Genomic DNA, 27,752 nt, shown 5'->3' with positions numbered 1-27,752 from the left:
ATATTTCCTTCATTTAGCCAACCAACATTTGTCATCTTTTTCCAATCTGTGAAAAATGTAATCTCTCATTTGTAAGAGGAAACAACCATTTGGTAATAGGAAACAGAGTAGTTAACAGTGAATCTGAAACATGAGAATTTGAGAAGAAAAATGTATGCTTAAAAAATACTGGTTAGTGCCTGGCATAATGGCCTAGTGGATAAACCCTTGCCTTGCTTGTGCTGGGATCCCATACAGGCACTAGTTTATATCCTGGCTATTCCACTTCCCATCCAGCTCCCTGCTGGTGGCCTGGGAAAGCAGTCGAGGGCAGCCCAAAGCCTTGGGATCCTGAACCAACGTAGGAGACCAGGAAGAGGCTCCTGGCTTCAGATCAGCTCAGCCCCAGCTACTGTGGCCACTTAGGGAGTAAACCAGGGGACAGAAGATCTTTCCCTCTGTAAATCTGCTTTTCCAGTAAAAATAAATCTTTGGTTAATTTTGTACAAAAAGGGTGACTTGGTGCCAGAACACAAGTTAACATAAGGGACAGGAAGGATGCACACAAAGGACCAATTCTAAAATGAACTTTGCATTTTTAATTTCTTGAAAAGCATGTTCACAGCACACTCCCACGATGCCACACAGCAATGGCTTGCTGGTTTTTGTCAGAGTATGTCAGAAAACAAATCCAGGCAAGTTTTAAATGGTTAACAGTATTAAAAATTTCTTTCTCTGAAATTTCTTCAAAGCCAATAATCACCAACCAGTTAAATCTCCGTTTCAGAGCAGTACACATTTCAGAAACATAATGAATACCCAATCCCAAATCACATTCCTTTGAAATGCAGTTAAAACCTATATATCATAGAAACAAAAATAAATATTTTTATAGACAGAACATACTTGGCCTTTTAAAGTAATGTGAATGTTAAAAGGTAAGTTTTCAAGGGTAAATGCTGTCTAGACATTTACTTTTTATTACCAGACAGAAAGCATGGCTCTTCACTCGGGGGTTCCAGTCTGACTACAGTAACACAAGGAATGATGCTGCTGCAGTTACAGAACAAACCTGAATCCCAACAACGCCGGTGTCTGTCCAGGCAGTGAAGGACTTAAGTGAGGTTAGACCTCTCAATCAGTTGGTTAATTTGGTATCCAAGTTGTTTTAGTACATACCCTTTAACATTATTTCCTCATCAGTTTGCTATGTTTCTCTGAAAATCAAGTTTTACTGAGATGTATACTGAAATCTGTCTCACCTAGTGTGTCAGACATGGTTAAGTCTTGTGTTCTGTCCTTCTAAATGATACACGTTTCAGTATAAATGTCAAGCAGCCAGACCTTGAGCTACATCCTAACCTTTTATCTAAATGTAGAAAAGTTTAAAAAGTGAAATTTTAAAATGTGGACAATGAATTTCTCACATGCCTTTTCTTGGATCTGAACATGGAAAAAATAAAACTGAGTTCATTTTTGTGGGATGTATCAATAAAAACTACATTGCTTTTATGTTTCCCTCGGTCATTCTGAGAACAGATTTCCATTAGTAATATCCATGAAGGAGAAGAAATTTTCCTGTGAAGTCACATTTGTAAAGAACAAGAACGAAGGAGGGCCAACTTTGTCCAATAAAACATGTGAGGAAAGATGCCACACAAAACTGGGAGGTGACCAAGCCAAGCATGCTGTCACCAAAGCCCCGTGGGAAAAAACACCTGCCCCGTCCTCTGTGCCTGGAAGTGTTGGCTAAACTTTTCGAATTCTCATGAAAACATCTTACATCATGCGGCCTGTAAGCCAGGTCAACTTCAGTTAGATAACTTAGAGCTGTTAAAGAATTCTATCATCCTGTTCAGAAGCTGAGAGGTAGTGACATTTATTCTCTCGATGTCGAGCTGAACGTTCCACACATCCGGCACGTGGGGTACCAGGGGCAGAAAGCACAGGAGCACCAGTGGTTTGGTATCTCAATCACCCATGACTCCGCTGGCTCTTGGCAGCTGACGATCACCACCGAGTTAACGCAGAAAGCAGTGGGTCCTGGTGCTATTCGTTATACAGTACTGGTGGGCCGCTATCGTCTTTCAAAAATGAAGCAGCTTTTCTTCCATTCTTCTGAACATGATCTTCATTCATTTTCTCCAAAGCCTCTATCTACAAAATGAATATGTTGAATATATTTGTCAAATTTCTACTTCATGGAAACCATACTTTGGATTAAGGCAGTATTTTTCTCTTAAAACAAGATCATCCCTTATTGATTCTGACCTTGAATTAGAATTCTTCCATGTTTATGTATGTGTGTGTACACATATGTTCATATGTTCATGCATGGTTTTTGCTTGACTATACTAGCTGGGTCGATATTTGGGCTTTCAAGCCAGCACACTAAATCAGTTTATGTCTTAATGTGGGTTCCATAAAGCCTTCCAGGAACAGTAGCAACAACAAGAAACAAAGTCCAGCATTCATTCAACATTGCTACTTGTTGAGTGCTAATTTCTGCTAGAGGCTGAATTGACAGCATTCTGCTATATCTTCCCCGGGCTTTAGCTGCCAGGATACCTCGGCCAACCTCAAGAACTATTTAGGAGTTTGGGAACATACTGCCATCACTCTCTGCTTTGGTGTAATGTTGGAAATAATTAGCTGCTACTTCTCAGTTTCTGTTTGGTTTTTAGAAACCTTCGATGGAGGAAGTTTTTTTTTTTTTTTTTTATGGGTCTGCTCTGATATTATAATGACTGGCTATTTCTACCTTTCTGTGTTCGTTAAGGACAAGGATCATGTAGTGTTGCTTCTGCCATCACCCAGAGTATTCTTCAAGTAACTTTAGTCACTCAATAAAGGAAACAGGACTCTACTGCAAATGTGTCATCCATTCATCTTACTGAACTCTGGGATTCCCTGACAAGGTTTTTTTTTCTGCATAATTATCCTAAGTTGTAAGTCAGCTGAGGGCCAAAGCATTGCAACCACAGGCAGCTCTGTGCTGTGGTTTGGGAGGGAAAACAGGATCAAGTCAGCTCTGTCAGCTCTCTCCTCTCTGCAGCCCTCCATCCTGGCAAGGTGAAGGCAGCTACGCATCACTTACCTCAGCTAAGAAATCCACCTCGTTATCTGCCGAGATGTTTAAGCCTGAAACAGCATTGAAGAGTTCTCGTTCACCTAGAGCTTCTTTCACTCCTCCTTTCTGGAAAAACTGGTAAAGAAACACCAGGGACTATGTCAACCAGTGGATTCTGGAAAGATCTCATCGTGACTGGAACAGCAAGATCCATAGCAATTCAGAACTGCTGAACTATCAAAACCACTTGAGCATGACCCTTGGAACATGCCCCACATCGGGGACCCTGGGATGGTTGGGAGGTTGCGTGTGGCATCTCCCCTTATCTCCCCTCTTCCCCCAGATACAGGAAGGAAAAAAGAGAATGTGAAAACAATGGTTTCACCCTCTTTCCTCCAGTCCTTGATCCTTCGCACCCTAATCAACTATGTAAAAATTATCAAAAATAAAATTTAAAAAAAGAAACACAGGGGATATACTTGAATTTCTCACGTCAGTGTAGCTATGCTCAGGTTCCACTCCCTTTCATTCTCTTGACTCATCTCTTTGACTTTCTAGATTTAGTTTATCACATTGCAACTTGTAACTAGAGAAATAAGTGGCAGATACAGTGGTCCAGACCCATCTGTGCAAGATGCATCCCAGGACCTTCAGCAGATTCCCAAAAGCATGAATAACATTAAGCTCTATATATACAACATTCTCCTAACTTTTATATGATAAAACTTAATGTTAAGTTAGGTACAGTAAAGAGATAAAAGCTATGTAATGAAAGAGAACAATTCTAGCAACATACTATAATAAGTTAGGTGAATGTGATCTGTCAAAATCTCATTTTACTCCTGTATTCGCCATTCCTGTGATGACATAAAATGACACAACGCCCAAGTGTGAGATGAATGCAGACGAATGAACAGCACTAACCCAGCACATAAAGGTTTACTGAACTCCAGGACTTTCACATTGCGACATGGTAACTGAGGCCGCTGGACAAAAGGGCGATTCATGTCCTGGGCAAAACAGGGTGAGAATCTACCAGACTATTTAGAAGAATGTGCAGTTTAAAACTCACACATTGTTCATTACAGAAATTTCCACTTAATATTTTTGGACTGTAGTTGACTAAGCAAACGAAACCATGTGAAATGAAACCAAGGATAAGCTGAGTTGGGGAAGTTACTACATAAAATTGCTTGGTACTGCTTTAATGTGCAGGTGCAAAGCACTAACCTAAACAAAAATTTTCAAGTGGGCTCAGTGATTATTTCTGATATGTACCTCTTCTGTGCGTTAGGAAAACCACTCCTACCTCAGTTGTTGCTAATTCCCCATTTGCTTAGAAATGGTAAACAAACATGACCCATTTGTGTGCTTCCTCAGTTCTTCTCTCTTGTGTATTCTCTCTCACACTGAGGAGCCTGTCTTCTTTTCAGTGGTGATAACAGGAGCGTTAATAAGCTTGCAGGCCTACGGGGTACAGACTGGGCATCCCCCAACCAGATCACCCGGGGCCAAAAGTGTTTTGGATTGTTTTCCGGTTTTGGAATACTTGCATATATATAATGAGGTATCTTGGGGAAGGGACAAACGACTAAACAGGAAATAACTTGTACTTTGCATCCACTTAATACACAAAGCCTGAGGGTGATTTTATACAATAATTGTAGTGTGGCTACTTTTTGATAGCCACCTGATACCTGAGGTCAAGTGTGGCAATTTCTACTTACACCTTCAGATCTGAGCACTTTGGATTTCAGAAGTTTGGTCAGGATACTCTCCCTCTAGCAGGTTCTGTTCTAGCTGCTGTAAAACCAGCAACCAAAGGCAAAACTCCCTAGGAAATTTTCCTCATGATATCAGACACAGAATCGAATTCTTGCTGAAAATCAAAACTGATTTTTACTTCCTTATCCTAAAAGTAGCCAATATCCATTCTTTCAGCTTCTAAGACGATGTCTTTTTACTTACCACAAGGGTGGGCCTGTCACATCTCACCCAAAAGTACATACTGGTTACATGCCTACCTGGGAGACATTCCTGCAGTCCCGGAATAGGAATTCCAAGCCATGAGGATGGGTTGGCTCTACTGACTGACTGACATCAATCAACCAGACCTATTTAAATACAAAGAATACATCAATCAATTTACTTTCAACAACTGACTTGTAGCAATTTAACGTAAACATCAACAAAATGTGCTCCTCACCTTCCCAGCATGCCACAGCATGTTGTACTCGCTGAGGTCAGCATGGACAAGCGTGCACTCGTTATACAGCTGCTGCATCAACTGTGCGGAGGGAAGGCAAAGACTTCAGCAAGAAAGGAATGATCCCAACTCACCTACAGAGCTAAAACAGGGAACCCCACCAGTATTTTCCAAAAAGAACAAGGTGGAAGCACCTATTTCCTCGTTATCTATGTCATCCAGCTCTTGGTTTTTCCCTTTGGTGTTTCAAATGGAATGTGGGAACAGTAAGACAGTGGCAATCAGTATGTGACATGCCACACCCTGGTCCGCAGGACAGCAGGGGCAGGAGATCAAGGGTCAATTCTAGATTCTCACACTAGATCTGTGGCCGTTAGTCAGAGGACCTTGGTAAATCTGCTTCCACTTACAAAAGGACAGCTATCCTACTGAGACCTCTACGGAGCACACACAAGGGAAGCTGAAAAAACTGGGGAATGGAATTACAAGTAAGTTAAATTTATTTGGGTGAAAAAGCATTTTGAAGTCCACACATGGTTTTTTCATGATACACATTTCACATTAGCTTTCTGAAGATCCCTCATACAATTTCCAAGTGAAAAGTATTTCCTGCCAGACATGGCAGAAATGAGAGCTCATCCTTACAAATTAAGTGGTACTATGTATTCATTGTTGATGGTGACCACTGGACTCAGAGCTGCCATCAACGCTGATGAATCAGAATGACATAAGAAAGGTTTATCACTACTTCCTCTCTTCCCTGGCCACCCTGCCTACAAACACACTTCATTTTCCTTTTGTTGCTCCTTCTGGAGGCAGAGAAGACCATTTCCCTAGTTCTATCATAGCAAGTTAACTGAACAACACTTTTGATATTCATGTGACATGAGAACTCCAGGCAGACACTGAAGAAGCATGTAAATTCTCCAGTGTTCAATTAAAGCTATATAGAGAAACAATGACAGTCCCAGGAAACTTATTTGAAAGGCAGGGCAATGCATAGAGGGAGAGAAAGGAGAGAGAGAAAAATCTTCCATCACCCTCTGGTTCACTCCCCAGTGGCCGCAGTAGGAGCACATAATTCCACCCAGGTCTCCTTTGTGGGTGGCAGGGGCTCAGGGACTTGAGCTGTCCTCTATTGTTTACCGAGGTACATCAGCAGGGAGCTTGATGGGAAGTGACGTAGCCACGACTCAAATCAGAGTTCCAATAAGAGATGCCAAAGTCATGAGCAAGGGTTTAACGTGCAGTGCCAAATCGCCAGTCCAGGGAACATTTTCTAAGGCGAGAACGCCCTCAGGTTGGATATAACTGCTGTTCAGAGCATGCCTGGCTTCCTCGAGATTCCTCTCTTTAAGCTTCAGCACCTGAGCTATGTATCTTCAGTTCTCATCACTACTTTCTTAGATATGCTGAAGCCAAATCTGCTTCACAACAGATAGGAGAGGTCTTCAAAAAAATCTTGTGAAATGCACATTATGGAAAAAACTGCACAAATTTCAATTTCTTTTGCATAAATTTTTTTTTTTTCAATTCTACTTTTCAATTCCACTTTCCTTGAATCCTTAGACGCTCTCTCGCATTTCTAACACTGTTAGAGCCAGGCAAGCATACAGTTATGAGGCACTGGATCTGTCAGAGCTAGCAACACCAATGTACTCAAGTTGTGAGAACTGTCTTACTAACATTAGCAATGAAGCCTCCTTTTGCTGTATAAGCCTGTAATTTTTTCAAAGCTACTTAAGACATACACATATTGATAGAAAAACATTAGTACTTCATCACAAATTTCAGTCTGTCCTTGCCGCATCACCTGAAATAGAATTATCTGGGATTTTCTTTTAAAATGTACAAGAGGGGCACGCATTTGGCACAGCAATTCAGTCACTCCTTGGGACACTCACATCCCATACTGAAGTACCAGGGTTTGAATACTGGCTATGCTTTCCCTTTCAGCTTCCTGCTAAACTATTCCATGGGAGGTAGCAGGTGATGGCTCAAGCACTGTGGTCCCCGCCATTCACGTGGAGACCTCAATGGAGTCCCAGGCTTCCAGCTGGGGCTAGGACCAGCCCTGGCTGCTAAAGGCATTTAGGGAGTAGACCAGTAAATGAAGGAGCTCACTTTCCCTTTTCCTTCGGCTTTCTATATGTCTGTGTGTGTTTAAAACTTGTTTGAAAGACACAGAGATCTTTCATCTGATGGTTCACACCCAAATGACTGTTATGATGGGGACTGGGCCAGGCAGAAGCCAGCAGCTTCCTCTGGGTCTCCTAGGCATATCAGCAGAAGCTGGATCAGAAGAGGAACAGCCAGGATTCAAACTGGTAACCAGTTGGGATGCCAATGTCGCAGGCAGGGGCTTTACCCACTATGCTACAATGCTGGCAGCTCCGCCTTTCAAGTAAATAAAAAATAAATAAATAAATAAACCTTTAAAAAAGTTTATAGGAACTGTTTTGAAAAGCCAGTATGTAAATGTGAGTGCTTTCAAAGGCACAACTTACATGAAGAGTTTGGTAGTAAGCGTCTTTCAATTCTTCACTACTGAGCTTTACTTCTTTTAATTTAGGGGCTGGAACTTGATCTTGGCCAATAAAAGACATAACTAAAATGTGTTTCTTGAGCAGTACAACTGTCGGACAAGGAATTCCAGCTCTCTGCATTCTATATAGAAAGAAATGATCAAGAATGTAAAGATTAGGTAGAGAAAACATGTCATTTATTCAACAAATATCTAACCAGGGCCTGCAAGGAACAGACATTTTATTCTACCTGGCAAATGGGAATAAAAAGACAGTAAGACCCAGCCTCTGCCCTTTGGGGAAACTCTGAAACTCTGGGGTTGGGACGAATGACAGAGAGGAGGCAGGGACAGTGCAGCTGGGGACATGCAGTGGTAAGAGGTGTGCGATCACCCAGCACCAAGGAAGCCATCTTAGAAGGCGAGGTGTGGAACAGGATTTAGCCAGGAAACACAGCAGACACTTTCCAGAGCACAGCCTGTGTGGTGGATTCAGATTAGCCCACACCGCTGGATGCTGGAGGGAGGAAGGGTGTTATGGGCCAGGGCTACAGAGGCAGGCAAGCTTCCCGTCACCGAAGGGCTCTGCGCAGGACCTGAGGACTGGGGGAAGGTGTTAAAGCAGCACTAGCATGGCGAAGGCTGAGCTCTCACTGACAAGGAGATGGGAGGACAGCAAGCCTTCTGACAAAATTACTCTACTTGCAAGTTCTAAGCAGAAGAATTTTGCAACTAATAAATATAGATAATTACTTTGGAAAGCAAACACCTTCACAAAAGAACTAAAATTAAGCTTTCCATGGATTAAGATAATGGTAACTTCTATTAATGAGAAGTGTTATTTATTAATTTCTTGGTTAACTAATTCCCTAATAGAAAATAAATTCTTTAGAGAACAGAGAAACAAGTCTAATAAATTACAGCAGAATAATTTGACTGACAAGATGCTACCCTCCCCAAACTAACAAGTTAGATGCCATAAACCATCTATCCCGGGAGGTGTGGCGGTGGAAATCATTATACTAAGCCTAACTGGAAGCTGGGAATTTTATTTCTGGGAAAAGTTTAAAAGAAAACATGTAGGCTTATGACAAAATGTCTCAAAATGCCTTGGTTTCCCTCAAACTTCACTGTGGAAAAAAAAAATGAGTTTTTCATTTTAAAGGTACGCTTTTCGGTTAGACATGGAACAGTTTCCTTAATAATAAGTTTCATTAAATACTAAAGTCCTAAATCCATTCATTATTTTAATAATTTATTTCAGGCCCAAGAAGGGAAGGTAATTAGCAAGAATGTTCTAGCACAGTGAGTTTCTTTACCTGGTGAGATTGTGCATTTCTTTTTCTGCCCACATGCGGATGATCTTACGTGGATTTAGTTTACTGAAGCGATCTTTAAACCTGAAATCATCTTTAATATATTTGTCACGATTCTTAAATTCATTAAGGGTTGTTTTAAATACCTTGATGGCACATTCTGTGGGTATAGCTTTACAATCTTCCTTCTCTTCCTCCATGCTAAGTGGGAGAAGAAAAACCAAGTCAGTACCAGCTGACAGGTGAAACAATCCCCAAATACACCAACACTACCTTCTCTGAGAACATCATGTTTTGTATTTTAATACTTCAAGTGTTAGATTTTTAAAAAAGATTTATTTATTTTTATTGCAAAGTCAGATATACAGAGAGGAAGAAAGACAGACAGGAAAGATCTTCCATCCAATGATTCACTCCCCAAGTGACTGCAATGAGTGGAGCTGCACTGATCCGAACCCAGGAACCAGGAACTTCCTCCAGGTCTCCCACGCGGGTGCAGGGTCCCAAGGCCTTGGGCTGTCCTCGACTGCTTTCCCAGGCCACAAGCAGGGAGCTGGATGGGAAGTGGAGCTGGCGTAGAAAAGAAATGGACCACTACGATTTAGCTGCTAGGCCATTGCGCCAGGCCCCAAGTGTTAGATCTTAAAAAAACCTGATGTATGGGTTTTATTTCTGAAGTGCAGCATCTGTCCATTCCTAACTGGCTTAAGGGATCAGCATCATCTGTTCTCTAGTGCAAAACGCCCTTTGCCCCGATCTCTGGCACATCCTGGATGTGTCACCCAAATGCCACCCTATTAGAGAACACTTCCTTGTTTTACTCATCAAAACCACCACCATTCACTATGACATCATCTGCCTTGGCCACTGGCACAGCACGAATCTGGTAACTCACTGTTATCTCGGGGTGGGGAGAGTACACGCTTTTAAAGCAGGGGCCTCCTGTGCCCTGTTGTAGCCCCCACACCCAGCTGAAGACCTTGGACGGGCAGCTGCTCAAACACCTAGTGAGTGCACGCATCAGCTCTCACAGAGACTTTGAACAAGGAAGCAATTTCCAACACGAAAGACTTTTCTAGAGGCAACAGGCTGGGTTCTGACATCAGCTCCCTTCCACTGGAACAGCTTAGCCCAGAACATGAGACATTACCCAAATACACAAGACCAATACCATGCAGGCCAATTTATAAACTTACCCAATTTTCCTACTATAAAAAGACAAGCTTTTTCGTCTCTTACTAAATTACATGTCCTATGGTCTAGGTTTTATTTATTTTTTAAAGATTTATTTATTTTCATTGGAAATACACATATACAGAGAGGAGGAGAGACAGACAGGAAAGATCTTCCACCCAACGATTCACTCCCCAAGTGAATGCAACAGCCTGTGCTGCACTGATCTGAAGCCAGGAGCCAGGAACTTCTTTCCAGGTCTCCCATGTGGGTGAGGGTTCCAAGCCTTTGGGCTGTCCTTGACTGCTTTCCCAGGCCACAAGCAGGGAGCTGGATGGGGAAGTGGAGCTGCTGGAATTAGAACCAGCGCCCATATGGGATCCTGGTGCGTTCAATGCGAGGACCTTAACCATTACACTATTGTATCGGGCCCATTCTGAGGTACTTTATATGCTTAAAAAAATCCACAAAAACAGAACATTTGCTGCTATCTGCTTTAACTTTTTAAATCAAAAATGTCAAGGTAAGGCCCACTGAAATAGCCTAGCAGCTAAATCCTTATCTTGCATGTGCCAGGATCCCATATGGGCACCGGTTTGTATCCCGGCTGTTCTACTTCCCTTCTAGCTCCCTGCTTGTGGCCTGGGAAGGTAATAGAGGACAACCCAAAGCCTTGAAACCCTAAACTCATGTGGGAGACTCGGAAGAAGCTCCTGGCTCCTAGCTATGGATTGGCTTGGCTCTGGCCATCGCAGTCACTTGGGGAGTGAAACAGTGGAGGGAAGAACTTTCCGTCTCTCCTTTTCTATGTAAATCTGACTTTCGAATTAAAAACAAAAACAAAAAAACAAAAAAACAAAACCAATGTCAAGGTAAAGGAATGGCTGAAGTCTCTGCAGACGGCCCCCAGGGCAAGGAAGCAGACTGCATGGCTTACACTCTAGCCAGGCTCCACTTCTCTCTCCCTTGTGACACTGTCTACTCAGAAAGTCCTTGTGGCAAGTTAGGTGGGTAAGATCTAAACTGGCTTAAGGTCTTCAGAAGACATTTTCTGAAAACATGTGAGCATTATTTAAAGGTAGAATTTCTTAAAATAAGGATCAAAGTTACAGGAGAGAAGGCAGTAACACTAAATGCACCTTCCTGAAGCCACGGTAAAAAGACCCCTAGAAAACCTCGGTTCAGGGCCCGGCATGATAGCATAGTGGTTAAGGTCCTCGCCTTGCATGCACTAGGATCCCATATGGGGACCAGTTCTGGTCCCAGCAGCTCCACTTCCCATCCAGCTCCCTGCTTGTGGCCTGGGAAAACAGTCAAGGACAGCCCAAAGCCTTGGGACCCTGCCCCCTGTGGGAGACCTGGAAGAGCTCCTGGCTCTTCGGATCAGTGTAGCACTGGCTGTTGCGGCCGCTTGGGGAATGAATCATTGGATGGAAGATCTTCCTCTTTGTCTCTCCTCCTCTCTGTATATCTGACTTTGCAATAAAAATAAATAAATCTTAAAAAAACAAAAACAAAAAAACCCAGTTCAGGTTCTGCTGCACAGTGGCCGATGTGCTGCCTGACTACCAGGAGGTAATACTTCCTAGAAAAAAATGCTGGAGGATCTGCACAAAACCATTAGTAGTTACTTTCTTCATATAGCCCTGTTTAAACTTTCCACAATAACACTCTAAGTGACGCTGGTTGCCATGCAGCACTAGCTCTGTGGAAAGCCAGCAGCACAGAAGAAGGTACTAAGCTGCTGTTTCTGTCATGAGATTGGGTGGCGCTCATTTACCTCCCTCCATAGGCATGGAAGACAACAGATTCCTTTCCTGTGCTAATACAGCCAGTGATTGCCTCCAACATTCCAGAGTTGATCATTTTATACATAAGTAGACGTGTCTTAGGATCAACTGCTTTTTCCTGTAAGAGATAAAGTGCTATAAGTGAAAATAATAGTTAATCATTCATTTTCTGAGCCATTTTTAATCTCTAACACTCAGAATAAACATATACTTCTTAACTTTATTACTTAATTTATCTACAAGTATACGTAACAGGTTCCTAAAAGAGTGCCGACAAGATGCAATTCATTCCCATAAATGTAATTCTTTATCCTTGGAAGTGGGCATCTAAAAGAATATTAAGAATCAGACACCGGAGGAGAGACTCCTGGGATGAGCTATGCGGCCGGGATTCGAGGGGCAGCTCACACGGAGACAGACAGCTGAGAGCAGGTGGTGGCAATTCCAAACCTGGGCCACAAGAGGTTGGGATATCTTGAGGGCGGGCCCAAGAGGACTTCAAGAGCTTAACAGGGTGAAGTCTCCTTCATGCCAAGGGCCATTTGGATTTTTATAGCATCATTCACAATTATCAAATTAAAAACTAGCTTCCTATAGCCTTGCTGAATTTCAAGCCCTACCTGTGGTTGCCTTGCCAAGAACAAGGGCAAATGGTTTTGTGGACTTTATACAGTCTGCAGGCCACAAGTTCCCCAACTTTGGTTAAGGCAAAGCCATTGCAACTAGCGAGCACAGGGTGGGGAGACCCACTGAAAGACTTGGGGGGCAGCTTGGACATGGCACATGTCGGGCAAAAACAACTGAGGCCCAGTAGGCCAACCAGCCAGGCCCACCCACAGCCTGCACAGGAAGTGTCTGAAGGTGAAGAGGTTGGCTGACTGCACCTCTGCCTCACCGTCAGAGCAGCGGTGCCTGCTCTCCGGATACCAAAGGACACAGTTTTGTGTTATTTTCTCCCTGACAAACGAGAAGGATGACTGTGCCCAGTACAGAGACAGGACCCAAGGGCCCTCACCGCGGTAGAATGCTCCTTCTTTTCATGCACGCGGGCGCTCCGGCGCTCCTCGGAGTAGGCATGCTGTTTCAGGGCGTTGAAAACGTGGTTGGACAGTTTCAAATCCATTCCAATTCCATCTCCAACCTGAAAGCCAGGCGCAAACTGCCAGAGGAAGAAGAAGAATTAGAACTGAAACGCTCTAAGGCAGGACAGCGTTAGACAGCAACCATGAGATTGGCCTCCACTCGGAGGATGACGCTCTCCAAACACAATCCACAAGGACTACAGGGAAAAATAAGAGAAAGAGGAGTAATACTATTTAAGAAATTACAGCCCAAAGTGTTTATTTGCACCAACAGCAAACACTTAATCACACCTAAAAATGAGGTCTTTCAATGTATGCTTTGCACCTCACTTCTATATCCATCAAGGAACAAATTACGATATTGTGAAGCCTACACCAAAACTTACTAAGCAAACAGTTTCATAATTAATAATTTTGGAGGAGTAGGCTAGAAAAATGTGCCCAGAGCAACCATGACAATTATGTTCTAGTGCTCAACAAATGCATATTGCAGCTACTAGCTACTAGCCACATGCCTATAAATTAGTTAGCATTTAAATTAATTTATTTAAATCTATTTAAATTTAATTTAAAATTTAAAATGCACTTCCTCAGTTATTTCAGGTCCTCAACAACAATTATGACCACCATCCTGGAAAGCCCAAAGAATATTTCCATTATTACAGAAAATTCTACTGAAAAGCACTGCTGTTGAGTCAGATCCAGCATTATTAAATCTTTTAATAAAGGATTTATATTAAAAACTTGTACTCTAAACTCTAAATACTTTATATTAACCATAATATTTGTACAAGAATATTTATTACTTTAAATATATACTTACTTATGTGCATGTTTCTTTTTTCTCTTACTATCCGCTGATCTGAACATTCCCCAAATGTTCTAAATAACTGAGACTGGGCTTGGCTACCGCTGGGAGCTAGGAATGAATGCAAGCCAGCTCTCTGCCATATGCGCCAACTGCTACCTCCCAAGGTCCCCATTGGCAAGAAGCTGCAGTCTGAAGCCTGAGGCAGGAATTCACCCATGTGGGCGGCAGGCAGCCTACCCAGTGTCTGAACTGCCAGGTCAAATGCTGGTCCTAGAGGGTTACTATTTAAAATTACATTGCTGACTTTACATAGTTCAGACACAAGAAAAAAATTCAAATAATACATGGGTCAGCATTACAGCACAGTGCATTATGGCCACATAGCTGGATGTTCAAGTTCCAGTTGCTTCACTTCTGATCAAGCTCCCTGTTAATGGCCTGGAAAAAGAAAGGAGTACTTTGAACCCTGCCACCCACGTGGCAGATCCAGAAAAGTCTTGGCTCCTAGTTTCTGGTGTTGGCCTGGCCTAACCCCAGCTGTTACAGCCATTTGGGAGTGGACAAGCAGGAAGAAGATCTAGAAGATCTTTCTCTCTCTGTCTCCTTTTTCTCTGACTCCAAATAAATCATTAAAAATAATTTTTTCCTTTAAAGTGGTAACAGGAATTGATGCTGTGGCACAATGGGTAAAACTGATGCTGGCAGTGCCAGCATCCCATTGGGTGCCAGTTCAAGCCCCTAACACACTACGGAACCAGCAGAAGATGGCCCATGTGGAGATGCAGAGGAAGCTACTGGCTTTGCCACTGGAGGAGTGAACCAGCAGGTGACCTCTCTCTCCTTTCAAGCAAGTTAATACATCGTAAAAACAAACAAACAAATAAGCAAAAAGCTATTTCTAAATATACACACGTTGAGTTCTTTTGTTTTTATTTTGGGACTGGGGCCATGGCACAATGGGTAAGCTGCTGTCTGTGGAACTGGCATCTAGCTGCTCCACTGTCAGTCCAGCTCCCTGCTAACGTGCCCAGGAAAGAAGTGGAAAACAGGAATTGGAAAAAAATTCCTAAGCCCTGGCTCCAAATTGGCTCAGCTCCAGCTATCACAGCCATGTGGGGTGTGAATCAGTTGATGGAAGATTCCTCTCTGTCTCTCCTCTTTTTCCTCTTTCTGTACAACTTTCTTTTTCAAAAAAATAATTTTTAAAGAATATATTGGGGCCCAGCGCGGTGACGCAAGTGGTTAAGGTCCTCGCCTTGCACGCCCGGGATCCCATATGGGCGCCGGTTCTATCCCGGCAGCCCCGCTGCCCTTCCAGCTCCCTGCCTGTGGCCCGGGAGAGCAGTGGAGGACAGCCCAAAGCTTTGGAACCCTGCACCCGCGTGGGAGACCTGGAAGAGTCTCCTGGCTCTTCGGATCGGCATAGCATCGGCCATTGCGCTCACTTGGGGAGTGAATCATCGGACGGAAGATCTTCCTCTCTGTCTCTCCTCTCTGTATATCTGGCCTTTCCAATAAAAAAATAATAAAAATAAATCTTTACAAAAAAAGAATATATTGTTTTAGTTAGAGTTATAAATGGATCAGTTTTCAAGGCATTGCTATCTTATCCTCTAAAACATTTTAGCAAGGAAGAAAAAAGGTATTTTTAAGATACTATATTTAGAATCTAGTTTTTAAAATTTATTCAAACTAAAGTTTCAATTGCAAGAGAGATACTTCCTTTAACTTACATTTTCCATTCTTGCTGTGTTCTTTCTCCCACACACAACTTCATCATGTTTGGTGGTGATATCTTTTCCTTTTCCAATAAAGCCCTTTTTGGGAGTGGGAACTGGCTTTGCTTAAAGGTAATCAAGACAAACACAGTAGATCAAATTAACAAAGGCTAAAGTGTAGCATCCAATGAAAAGACACTTGAATCCAGTGAGAGTAAATTACCATATATGATTCAAAGATGAGTGGAAAATGACAAAGGCTCCCTGGAAAAAGCTTGCCTTTCTAATCCTCCATCCCGGCCCAGGAGACGCAAGCAAGATACCTGGTCTGTAGGGATCATCACGCGTGTCCTGCCAGTCAACCTCGTCCTCAGAGCTGTCACTGTCTTCATAAGGATGCACTTTTCGATAATTTTCAAAAGAAATAGAAACTTAAAAGGCAAAAAAAAAAGGTTGATGCTTTATTTAGGGGCATAGAACACACACTTTCTTATAGCCAAAGGAGTTGTCACAAGAGCTAAGAGTACCTTTGCTGTCTCCATTGAATTTCTTTTCTTCACGCCTCAGCTGTGCATCATATTCCCTGTCAAATTCCATCTGTAGCATCTGGGCCAGCATTAGATCACTGGAGGTGTCAACATTTTCTCCAGAGACAAATGGTCCATCAGCAGCACTATACAAAATAGGGTGACACAAATACAGTGTGTGTGCACAAGGAGGCTATCGAGTGAGAGTTCACTGTGCATTGTGCATGTCAAACTTGTACTGATCACTGGGAAGAAAGTTTACAAACTATCTGCCTCTACTTGCCCAGCTAGGTTCCTGCCAAAGGTACGGCTCCTCTAGAGTAGCAAGAGAGCTTGAGCCCACCATTAAACTTGAACTGCCACGCCAAATACAGTGGTTCTGTGGTCTACTCAAGGAGGCACAAACAGCTACACAAATGATAAGCTATAAACACGTCATCAAAACTGTACCTTGGGCCTGGCGGCGTGGCCTAGCAGCTAAAGTCCTCGCCTTGAACGCGCCAGCATCCCATATCACCACCGGTTCTAATCCCGGCAGCTCTACTTCCCATCCAGCTCCCTGCTTGTGGCCTGGGAAAGCAGTCAAGGACAGCCCAAGGCCTTGGGACCCTGCACCCGCGTGGGAGAACTGGGAGAGGTTCTTGGTTCCCGGATTCAGATCGGCGCAGCACCGGCCATTGCGGTCACTTGGGGAGTGAATCATCGGACGGAAGATCTTCCTCTCTGCCTATCCTCCTTTCTGTGTATCTGACTTTGCAATTAAAATAAATAAATCTTTAAAAACAAAACAAAACAAAACTGTATCTTATCTACTTCAATGCTGCATTAACATGAAATAGCAAAGTCAAGAGAAATAGTGGTTTGTTCATGATAATATTGAAAACGAACACAGGATGAGGATCAAAATTGCGACATCAGTGGAGTCATCCTGTGATATTCCTTCTACTGCCTTCTGTTTCTAAATATATTTGCAAATCATTTGTCAGGAGAGTCACAAATCAAGTCCTAAAACTTTGGACTGACGAGTTGCTAGATGAAAGGCTGTAAATTTTACTTACGCAACTTCAGGAAAAGCAGCAGCTTCTTCTTCCAACTGCAGTTCTTTAGCCAGCTGTTCGCTCATGACGTCAGCCAAAGAACAGGACATTGTATTTTGAGGTGTGGCCCATGGACACTGTTTAAACGGAGAGTAGCAAGTAGTTCGATTGAGTTCAACTGATAATGAAACAACCTGGAAATAACTATCTAATGAGAACCAAACTAGTTACATCAACCTCAAATTTGCAGATACTGGAGAAGTGAATACATCTTCTATTCAATTCTAACTAGGATGAGTACAACTATAATATCCAAAAGTACTTTGTGGGGCTGCCATCATGACACAGCATGACAAATCGCCACTAACAATGTCAGTGCCCCATAGAGACTGGGTTCAGTTTCTGGCTGTTCCACTTCTTTTGCAGCTCCCTACTAACGTACTTGGGAAAGCAATGGAAGAGGCCCAAGTGCTTGGAATCCTACCTCCACATGGGAGACCCTGAGGAAGCTCCAGGCCCTTGACCAGCCCAGCTCCTGCTGTTGTGGTCACTGGGGAGTGAACCAGTGGATGGGAAGATCCTTTGTCTCTTTCCCTCCTTCTCTCTATGTAACTCTGCCTTTTTCAGAGAAGCTTATTTGCGAAGGGACCAGATGAGTGGGGAAAGAAGAGGGAAAGGCAAACAAAGCCAGGAGGTGGTGTGCCTCTTAAAAAAAAAAAAGCAGAAAAGTACTATGGAGTGTCAGATGCTGACCTCATCACCCTCATGAGGATGGCGGGTGAGTGGCTGTGTACTCATGTTTTCTAAGGAATTAGGTTTAGAATTCAAAAATTTTTAAAGATCATTTTCAAGTTTTTAAAAGTTTATCTATTTTTGTCATTTGAAAAGCAAATGCCAGACAGACACAAAGAGACCTATCAACCGCTGATTCACACTCCAAACGCCCTCAGTGGCTGGGGCTGGGCCAGGCCACAGGCAGGAGCCCAGAACCCCACCTGGGTCTCATCAACTCAACTGCTTGAATCACACCTGCTGCATCCCAGGGTACACATCAGCCAGACCTAGATTCTGAAGGCGAGGCAGCGCTCCAACAGGGGATGCAGGAGTCCCACATAGCATCTTAGTCACCGCCCCAAACACCTGCCCACCAACACCCGCGTCTGCAGATGGACTCAAGTTTGTTCTCGGTGTTTCACTACACCTCCTACGTCTACTCCAACACAACAGACAAGATGGAAACAGCTGATGGGAGAATTCAGCAATCTTCTAAGTAACATGTGCAAGAAGTTTGTAACACGAATAACGAATAACGTAGAACGAATAACAAATATCCTCTTCACTAATGTTTTGTTTTGGAAATTTTTTTTAATAGAAACATGCTATTTCTGTTAACATGTAACAATTTCCAATAGTTCCACCTCCTGCCCAGAAGCTCCTGTGACACTTGGGTCTTCCCAAGCTCCCATCTGAGGGACAGGACACTCTCCTGTTGTGCCTGGCAACGTCCCAGGAGCACTTGTTGTCATTGACACTGAACACAAAACGTCACACTTGTGTGAAGCACATATCACTGACACTTTACGAAGTGAGATGCGTCTTTAGGTTAGGAGAGGATTCTGAATAAACTATGCCTCCTCTGGCCTTTTTTTTTTTTTCTTTAGCCAGTCATGGTGGAGGATCAGTGGAAGCGTGTAATACATAGAGCATACATTTACTCATCTCCTCTACTGGTGTTCTCATTCAATGCGGTCTGATCTTGATGTTGTAAACAAAGCCTCAGGAAAAAAACATACACACACACACCCCCCAAAAATACACAGATGTAACCATGTTTGTCCATCTTAGATGCTCCCCACAAACTGTATGAGAGTTTTCACAAAACCGTTTTTCTTTTACTTCATAGCTCTTTGCTTCCTTCTGTGCCTCGGCCACCCCCTGAAGATGAATAGGTAACTTTTTAAGTGGAGCCAGTATTCTCTATTAGGATGCAAGGCACAGCGAGGAAGCTAAAAGAGCTGGGTCCCTTCATAGCCAGTTTCGCCCCCATCACAAACTCCCCAGAGGCAGAAGTTTTCCATTCTTCTAATGAAGGTACGGGGGAGGTGGGGGAACAGCAGCACCGAACCCAGGCATTCAGCTAGAAACAAGTGTTTTCAGTTCGCTCATCGACGGAAAGCACGATTGGGCTGAAGGACGATAAGGAGGGCGCAGCCTGTGCTGAGCACCTGACCGCGAGAGGGTGGGAGCGCCGCGGTTTTATCTTTTACTCTCCTTCAAAAACAAGAAGCGAAGGCACCGCCGCCACGGCCACACTTGTCACATCAAGCAAACCGCTTCCCAAACCAACTTTCTGTGTGTCGGGCTGACTCATCTGGCTCAAGACAAAACAAGCCCGTGCTTGTCAACGTCTGTAAAGCGAAGACTGCTACAATATATGAACGGAAAAGCAGTAAGCAAGGTGCTGAAATACAGACAGACCAAACCCTGGGACCGGGGTGGGGGTGTCCACGGGAGGCCCGTCACCCCGCCGCACGTCCTCCCGGGCTGGGGTCCAGTCTGCTCAGGGAGCGGTTCACAGCCTGAGAGGGCTTGCCTCTCTGGGAAAGCACTGGTCATCCAGACAGGTACGCCAAGCCGCGACCACCCCTTTCCTCACCTTGCTGGGGCCCCAGGCCGCTGCAGGCCCTGGCTCAGGCGATGCCACTCCGACAGGATCCATGGAAGAAGGCTGCGACGAGAACAGAGCAGAGAGGCGGCAGGGTGGGAAGCAGGCTCTGCCGAGAGGAGACAGATGTGGCTGGGTGCCGATGCCGGCGCTAAGGTGACAGATGGCGGCGGTGGCCGCCGCGTCCGGAACTAGATCTCGTCTCTTCCGCCCTCATCGCTGGGATACTCGCTTCCTATTGGCTGCCTCCGCCTGGTCCCACCCCTAGGCGGCGTGCCCCGCCCCGCCTGCTGTGCGCCCGGCGGCGGGGCAGCCAAGGTGCGGCTGGTCAGCAGGGGTGAGGCTGCTCGAGGCCGTGGTCACTGTGTCCAGGCGGGGCAGGGGTAGGTGTGGCTTCCTCCAGCTCGGGACTCTGCCCTGCCCTCGGCTAGGCTTCCTGTTCCTCCTTCCCCGGCAGCTAAAGACGGTGAAACAGGTTATTCTGCGTGGACTGGAAATGAATGAATCGGGCTCCCTCTGTTCATTCATTATTTCCTGGCGTAATTCTAAATCTGGATGGTTTAGCAGACAGAAAATAACAGATTTGCAAAGGACAAATAGACTCAAGAAAGCTGTCGGGATTTTGATATTGCGGTTGACTAGAGACAAAGGTTGGAAAGCAAAAATTTGCTCATTGTATTATATAATGTTGAGCAGAACTCGGACAGCATAATAAAAATGTTGATGTTGGAGGGAAAATCTTAAAAAAAGATAATATGAAAATTAAGTATTACATGTCACTCTTTTTTTTTTTAAAGAATTTTATTTATTTATACTGGAAAGGCAGATAAGATATACAGAGAGTAGGAGACAGAAAAATCCTTCATCTGCTAGGTTAGACCCCAGATGACCACAGTGGCCAGAGCTGAGTTGATTTGAAGCCAGAAGCCAGGAGCTTCTTCCTGATTTCCCACGGGGGTACAGGGTCCTACAATTTTGGGCCATCTGCTGTTTTTCCAGGCCACTAGCAGGGAGCTGGATGAGAAGTGGAGCAGCCAGGACTTGAACCAGTGCCCATATAGGATCCTGGGGCTTGCAAGGTCAGAATTGAGCCATTGAGCCATTCATTGTACTGGACCCTACATGTTATTCTTCCATGTAAGAGGTGCAGTAGACAGGGTGTGTTGAAAAAAGGAAGGGGCTTGACAGCCAGACCAAAGGTTTAACAGGAAGCTTGTGAAAGACCAGGTTGGAGATCTCAGGGAAAGGGTTTTTTTCTTTTCTTTCATTTATTTTTATTGAAACAGCAGATCTACAGAGAGAAGGAGACACAGATGTTCTGTCCACTGGTTCACTCTCTAAGTGACATCAACAGCCAGAAGCCAGGAGCTAGGAACTTCCTCCAGGACTCTCATGTGGGTGCAGGGACCCAAGGCTTTGGGGGCCATCCTCGACTGGTCTTCCAGGCCAGAAGCAGGGAGCTGGATGGAAAGCAGAGCAGCCAGAACAGAATAGATGAAGCACAGTGTGTGTGGTGACAACAGAAAACTTCCAGAAAGACACTAGAGTGCAATGTTGTGGATATGATTTAGGCTCAATTAGGAGTTGGGCCAAGCCAAAGACAGGGACTCAGGACCCGATCCAGGTCTCCCTTGCAGGTGGCAGGGACCCAAGTACTTGAGCCATCACCTTTGCCTCCTAGAGTGTGCATGGGCAGGCAGCTGGAATGGGAACTGGAGCAAGGATTAACTCAGGCACTTCAACATGGTGTGCCCAAGTGGCATCTTCACCACTAGGTCAAAGATATTCCCTGATCTGTTACCAAAGAATTTCTGTTTCTGTTAACAGAAATTCTGTTAACAGAATTTCAAATTCTGTTAACAAAGAATTGTTTGCTTTTCTCCATTTGCTGGGTCATATCTTTAAAAAATGATTTTCTTTTTAAGATTTATTTTTATTGGAAAGGCGAATATACAGAGAGGAGGAAATACAGAATAATTCTGTCCGATGATTCACTCCCCAAGCGGCCACAATGGCCAAGCTGAGCCGACCTGAAACCAGGAGCCAGGAGATTCTTCCGGGTCTCCCCTGTGGGTTCCAAGGCTTTGAGCCATCCTCAACTGCATTCCCAGGCCACAGGCAGGGAGCTGGATGGAAAGTGGGGCTGCTGGGATTAGAACCGGTGCCCATGTGGGATCCCAGCATGTTCAAGGTGAGAGCTTTAGCTGCTACGCTGTTGCGCTGGGCCCTTTTAAAAATGATTGTAAGGTAGAAATTAGAGTGTAGCTTTTGCTAAAGACTTAGCCTCTGTTTTTCTTTCATTATTTTAACTTATCAGATCCTTCTGTTGCCCAGTAGGCTTAAGCTACTATGCTGTGGCACTGGCTCCATTCTGCATAAATTTTAGGGTCACATTGTTTGTGCAGAAAATGAGAAGCCCACCAGAATTTTGAAAGTGTTTATGTTAAAAAATCCATAAGCATGGGATGCTTTCCCTATTGTGGTGTTCTTTTTTTTTTTTTTGTAGTTTTCAGAGTAACAATTTTGCATTTATCTTGCTGAATTTAATCTTAAATATTATTTTTAATATTTTAAATGTAATTATTCCTTAATTCTCAGCTTGTTCATTACACATATACAGACATATAACTGATTCTTAAACATTAGTCTTGCATTATGCAGCTCTTTGTTCATCCTAATAGTATAGAAGTGGATTCCCAAGGACGCTCTAGATTCAAAATCTTGGTTTACGTGGCAGAGTTGTTTTTTTTCTTCTTTTGAAATGCAGATGCATTTTAGTTTTGTGCTTTAGTGTCTTGGCTAACAAATCCAACACAATGTGGAATAGAAATTACATCATACATTCTTGATCCTAGAGAGGAAAGCCTTATCTTCCACTGTAATGGATGTTGTTAGCTGTGGGTTATTCACAGACACCTGTCAACACATTGAGAAAGTTTCCTTCTAGTCCTAGATATCTGAGTGTTTTTATCATAAAGGATATTGCGTTTTGTCAAATATCTTATCTACATCCGCTGAAATGTTAATGTAGTTTTTGATTGTAGGATATGGAGTGGGAAATTAATTTTTTTTTCTGCATGCCAACTTTGCATGCCTGTGATAACCCCACTTGATTTAGGTGTATCTTTCCCTGTAAGCTTCGAGAATTCTTTCAATGAAGATTTTTGTATCTATATTTACGAGATGCAAAAAAATGTAATTATTATTATTTTTTTATTTAAAAGAGAGATAGGGAAACAGCTGGGGAGGGAGGGTAGAAGGGAGAGAGATTGGACTGGAACAGATCCTGATCCAGGGCCAGGAACACAAATCAGATCTTCACACGTGCGGCAAGAACCTAGCTGTTGGAGCCATCGCCTGAAACCTCCCAGGGTCCACACTGACAAGACACTGGAAGCAGGAGACAGAACCAAACCAGGTATTCCATGTGGCACTCAGTCCTCTGAACCACGAGGCTACATACTCAGGTCTCATGCTCTATTTCCTAAGGGAGATTATGCAGTTTCAAAAAATACGTTGCTGTAACCTGTCATCTTACATTAATTCTGCATTTATAATATACCAAAAATTTATTGTTGAAAGAGATTTGTGGGAACAAAAACACACAAGATATTGCTTTATATATGTTCTTTTCTTTTTGCATTTAATAGGTAGTTTTTAAAAAATATTGGTGGTTGCTCCAACTCAGCTTGGCATAACCCATCCCCCAGCTTTTTGCTTCAGATGCTACAGCCTGACCTGACTTGGCCCACTCCCCAGTCCCAACTCTCGCTGGTGGGGTGCTGCATCCTCGCCCTACCCAGCTTGCCCCTCATCCCTGGCTTTCATGCAACTGATAGGTGTGATAGCTTAGCCTAGCTCGGCATGGCCTGTACCCCATCCTGGCTCCCATAAAAGTGAATTTTGGTTTGGCCTGGTTCTGCTCAGTCTGCCACCTATAGAGTCAACCCACACACCTGCCAACAAGTGAAGCAGCCCTGCCCGGCCTGATCAACACCCATCCCTGACTCATGTGCTCACCAGGGGAGTTTCACACGTTCCCCCACCTGGCCTACTCCCAGACCTAGATCTCACACGTGCCTAGAGTGCTAGGCCCTTATCCAGCAGTCTGCCCCACAGTGTCAGCTTTTGTGTGTTGTGCATGTTGCGGCCTGGCCCACCATACATCCAATTCTTGGGTGTGCCAGTGAGTGCTACAGCCTGGCCAACCCAGCCCGTTCCCAACCCCAGGACCCATGAGTATTGGTGAGTTCCATGGTCATGCCTAGCTCAGCCTGTCCCCCTAGCCTTTGAGCAAACCAACTGGTACAGCAGTTGTACAGGGATGAGCCCATGATCCCCCACAGAATTTGCCCCCAGGCCCAGTTCTCTGGTGAGCTGGTTACTGTCATGGCCCAGCCTAACAAGTTCCACTCTCTGCCCCAACACTCACTGGTGGGTACTGTGATCAAGCCCTGCCAGCAGGACTCCCCAGCCATGGCTTTCGTGTGCACCGGTAGGCAGTGGTTGATACCAACAATCTCAGCTCAGGTCTCCCACATGGGCAGGTGTATTGGTTTGGCCCCAAAAGGTCCTCCAGTTTCTCCCTCTAAACCACCCAGTATCAGTCCCCTCGTTTACTTGCAAGTGCAGTAGCCAGGTTGGTGGAAGTCCCCCAGATGTCACTCCTCACCTGTCATGTTCTCCCTCAGCAGTCCTCCCTTCCACGCGCCTCCAGATCCGCTTCCCTGAACAATCCACAGCCCCCCCCCCCGCCCCGTGCCCAGTTTTCTGGTGGTGTGCTGTACCAGCTGGGACCCTACCTTCCTAGCATACTTAAAGCATGGGCCCTCAGACACAGTCTGCCCCCCATATATCTTAAAAAAAAAAATAGAGTAGGTGACTATGTTGGCATACTGGTATAGTTAACACAAATTTGGCATTAATCTGGCCCATGATGCCTGCCAGCTATTAGCTGCTTTTCTCCTAGCAATATAACACTTGCCTGGGTACCATGCAACATAAGCTGTTCCCTACAGCTGTGGAAGTATATTAATCTTTATTCCAAGTCCTTGCTCTCACAAAGATAAGAATTCAAAGCAAAAGCATCCATAAATATAATACACAAGTGAGACTAGGATTAACAGTGAGAGAATAAACATATCTTCAAGTGTGAGAGTGGGTACTCATCCCAGGTCAAGAAATGCCCATCATGAGTGGGCCAGAGGGTTGCATGCAAGAGAGATAAAAAGCATACCTACAGGTGTGGCCCGGGGCAGGACAAGCCCTCTCCTATTTCATGAAGCTAGGGGTGGTGCCCTAATTGAGGATGACCTGTGGCTGTTCAACTTGGCAATGACCTGCATCTGCTCAGCTTGCACATTTTCCACAGCTCCCCCTCCCGCCCCCATCAGCACCACATCTCAGAAAGAAGACTTCAGAACTGAGGGCAGTGAGGTCAGAGCTAAAGACCCAGAGGCACCTTAGGGCAACTAGGAGCAATCTGTGCTGAGACTTGAAAGCAGATGGCAGGTGTTAACACATGTCAAGGATGTGTCCCTGACACCGTTCCCTAGGAAATGCCTGTTGAGTTTCACAGCCAAACCCTTTCAAGGCCACCCTTTGCACAACTGTCAGAATTATGCCTAGCCAGGCCTGCTGCAATGGCTCAGTGGCTAAGTCCTCTAATTGCACACACCAAGATCCCATAAGGGGGGCAGCTCGTGTGCTTGCTGCTCCACTTCCCATCCAATTCCCTGCTTGTGGCCTGGAAAAGCAGTCTAGGACAGCCCAAAGCTTTGGAACCTTGCACCTGCATGAGAGGCCTGGAAGAAGTTTGCTGGGGTCTGTGCAGTGGATGTGGGGGACATGAAGGTCTGAAGAGTATTGTTCCATTGCAGGCAGGGCTGCAAGGAATTTCCCGCGGCATGGCAGAGTCCTGTGGATGTCTCTACAGCCACCTGAATGCAGCTCTGCCTTCCTTTGCATGGACACCAGACCACCCTGTGGAAGAATTCTAATCCATTCAGGCATCGTTTGCTGCTGTGGAGTTGGCTTTTCACTATCAATGTGAGCTTGGAGGTTAATGTCAATCAATAACAACATTTGGAAAAGGGCCTTTTATTATTCATGCTGTCTCCTCAACCTTATGCTACTTAAGGGATCTGTGTTTAGGGTTTCATTCTTTCCTTGATCTTTAGGTTCTCCTTTACTTTGTGATACAAGATTGATTTGCAGAATAAGAATTGTAATAGGAATTATTCTTGGGTATACCCACTAGGCCATGGTGTCAAAAGTCTGCGCCAGAGCATACTTAAAGCATGGGCCCTTGTGAGGGTTTCTGTATGAATAAAGGGGACAGCTTTCTTGCATTTGTCCACTATGATCATGAAATCGTAGTGGTCCATTTCTCTTCTACGCCTACTCCACACACCCTTCTCGAGTTCTGAACTCGGCTGGGGTTGGACTCCGGCAGAAGTTCCTGGCTCCTTGCTTCGGATCAGTTCAGCCTGGCTATTGTGACCAGTTGGGGTATAAATCAGCAGACAGAAGGTTTTTCCATGTCTCCTTCTCTCTATACTGCATTAAAAAAATTTTTTTAATCTTGAAAAAAAAAAAGAATTATCCTGCAGCCAATAGATGTGAAGACACCATCTTCCTCTTGTGATGACTCCTTGTAGTTGAAACTCTTCAAAGTCAGCTCATTAAAGCTGTTGAAACTGGCCTTCCCCTGGGCTGTCCAAGCTAGTCTTCTACATGGTCACTGTGGAATCCTTGGTTGGATAAACAACTGGGGCGGAGTTGGGGGTGTCTGAGCACACAGGCACATCCTGAGAAGGCGGATATAGCCAGCAGTTAAGGAAATGAGATGACATAGCCAGGTTGCAAAATTTCTAGCTCACTTAGAACTAAAGACCCCTATCAGTTAGAAGATTTAGGGTCAGGGCAGGGAGGGTGACAGTTGCACTGCCATCTCTCTGCCCCCAGGGAAGACCCGAGGAAAAGCAAGTGCATGATGCAAGCCTGGGATGGAAAAGTCAAGGTCAACTTCCTTCCTGCTGGAGGGTAGAGAGAACCTGAAGGTTACCCAGATGCTGCCTAGCTGTTCTCAGGCACTGTCCTGGGAGGGAGAGTCCTACTGTGAACCTGGGCTGTGACCAACGAGTGCAGGTGGCCCGGTATTTTAAAAGTCTGTTTGCACCTGATGGGGACCACTGGTCTGTCCTCACCCACCAAGCCTTTGAGCCTTTCAGCATTCTTTAATGCTTGTTCACAACTTTTGCCTGAAGCCTAAGGAGGTCAGCTTCCCACTCCAAGACTAGCAAAAGGAGCTGGGCTGGAAACTCTACACTAACTCTACACTCTACACTCATGCACAAATCTCACCTCCCCTGGAATCACACACAGGCGTACAGTCACCCTGGTTACTTCCCCTCCCAGTTACCCCCACCCCCTGCCTTTTTAAAAATCATTTACTTTCCTTAGTGTGTCTGGGTCTTCTGTTCAATGAAACTGGACTCAGCGCGTAAGTTGGAGGAAAGCACATGTTAGTCTTATTGCGTAGAGACAGCTAGAGATATTTACCTACACAGGAGGATTGGGCGTTGTGAGATGGTTTCCCATCTGCTTGCTTTCTCTTCTACCACCTGCCACTCTTTTCTATCAGGAGGATTATCCGCTGATCCTTCGCTACCTGTGGCTGCAGTGCCCAGTAGGGCTGGGGAACCCTGCAGGCAGCCTGCCTGCCTGGCCCGCGTGGCCCCTTTAAGGCGGCAGGACCGGGGGCGGTCCCCACGCTGATTGGCCTTTCCTGGGGACACGTGGAGGTCCCGGGGTGCGGGCTCCTACCGGAGCCCAGGGCTCGGGGGTCTCGGG

The 27,752-nt window shown here is 44.7% G+C and overlaps 1 protein-coding gene across 3 annotated transcripts; it reads right to left on the bottom strand.

Annotated features, from left to right (window-relative positions):
• Positions 1-558: 558 nt before the first annotated feature.
• RIOK3 (RIO kinase 3) lies at positions 559-20,091 on the bottom strand. Of its 3 annotated transcripts, none has more exons than XM_040984796.1 (13): positions 19,890-20,091; positions 17,255-17,370; positions 16,197-16,342; positions 15,993-16,100; positions 15,685-15,794; positions 13,074-13,217; positions 12,049-12,176; positions 9,099-9,296; positions 7,763-7,922; positions 5,256-5,336; positions 5,074-5,163; positions 3,077-3,184; positions 559-2,136 (listed from the first exon to the last, which is right to left on the bottom strand). In XM_040984796.1, the coding sequence occupies exons 1-13, from the start codon at positions 19,950-19,952 to the stop codon at positions 2,029-2,031; spliced, it is 1,560 nt and encodes a 519-aa protein (XP_040840730.1). In that variant the 5' UTR covers positions 19,953-20,091; the 3' UTR covers positions 559-2,028. The 3 variants fall into 3 exon arrangements, with proteins under 3 accessions (XP_040840730.1, XP_040840733.1, XP_040840732.1); XM_040984799.1 differs by having other exon boundaries at positions 16,197-16,294; XM_040984798.1 differs by having other exon boundaries at positions 3,077-3,175; positions 19,890-20,082.
• Between the last annotated feature and the right edge of the window lie 7,661 nt (positions 20,092-27,752).

Source organism: Ochotona curzoniae, unplaced genomic scaffold (assembly GCF_017591425.1).
Source record: "Ochotona curzoniae isolate NIBS_2020 unplaced genomic scaffold, NIBS_Ocur_1.0 contig_43, whole genome shotgun sequence".
In the NCBI taxonomy this organism is placed as follows: domain Eukaryota; kingdom Metazoa; phylum Chordata; class Mammalia; order Lagomorpha; family Ochotonidae; genus Ochotona; species Ochotona curzoniae.
The sequence above is the reverse complement of the archived record's forward strand: the minus strand, read 5'-3'. Positions and strand labels throughout refer to the sequence as shown.

Excerpts from the sequence above, each read along its gene's own strand:
- RIOK3 (XM_040984796.1), bottom strand. The coding sequence starts at position 19,952 with ATGGATCCTGTCGGAGTGGCATCGCCTGAGCCAGGGCCTGCAGCGGCC. Across the intron at positions 5,337-7,762 it reads CTTACTACCAAACTCTTCAT|TTGATGCAGCAGCTGTATAA; the intron begins GTAAGTTGTGCC and ends CCCTCCGCACAG. Across the intron at positions 3,185-5,073 it reads ACTGCAGGAATGTCTCCCAG|TTTTTCCAGAAAGGAGGAGT; the intron begins GTAGGCATGTAA and ends TTTCTTTACCAG.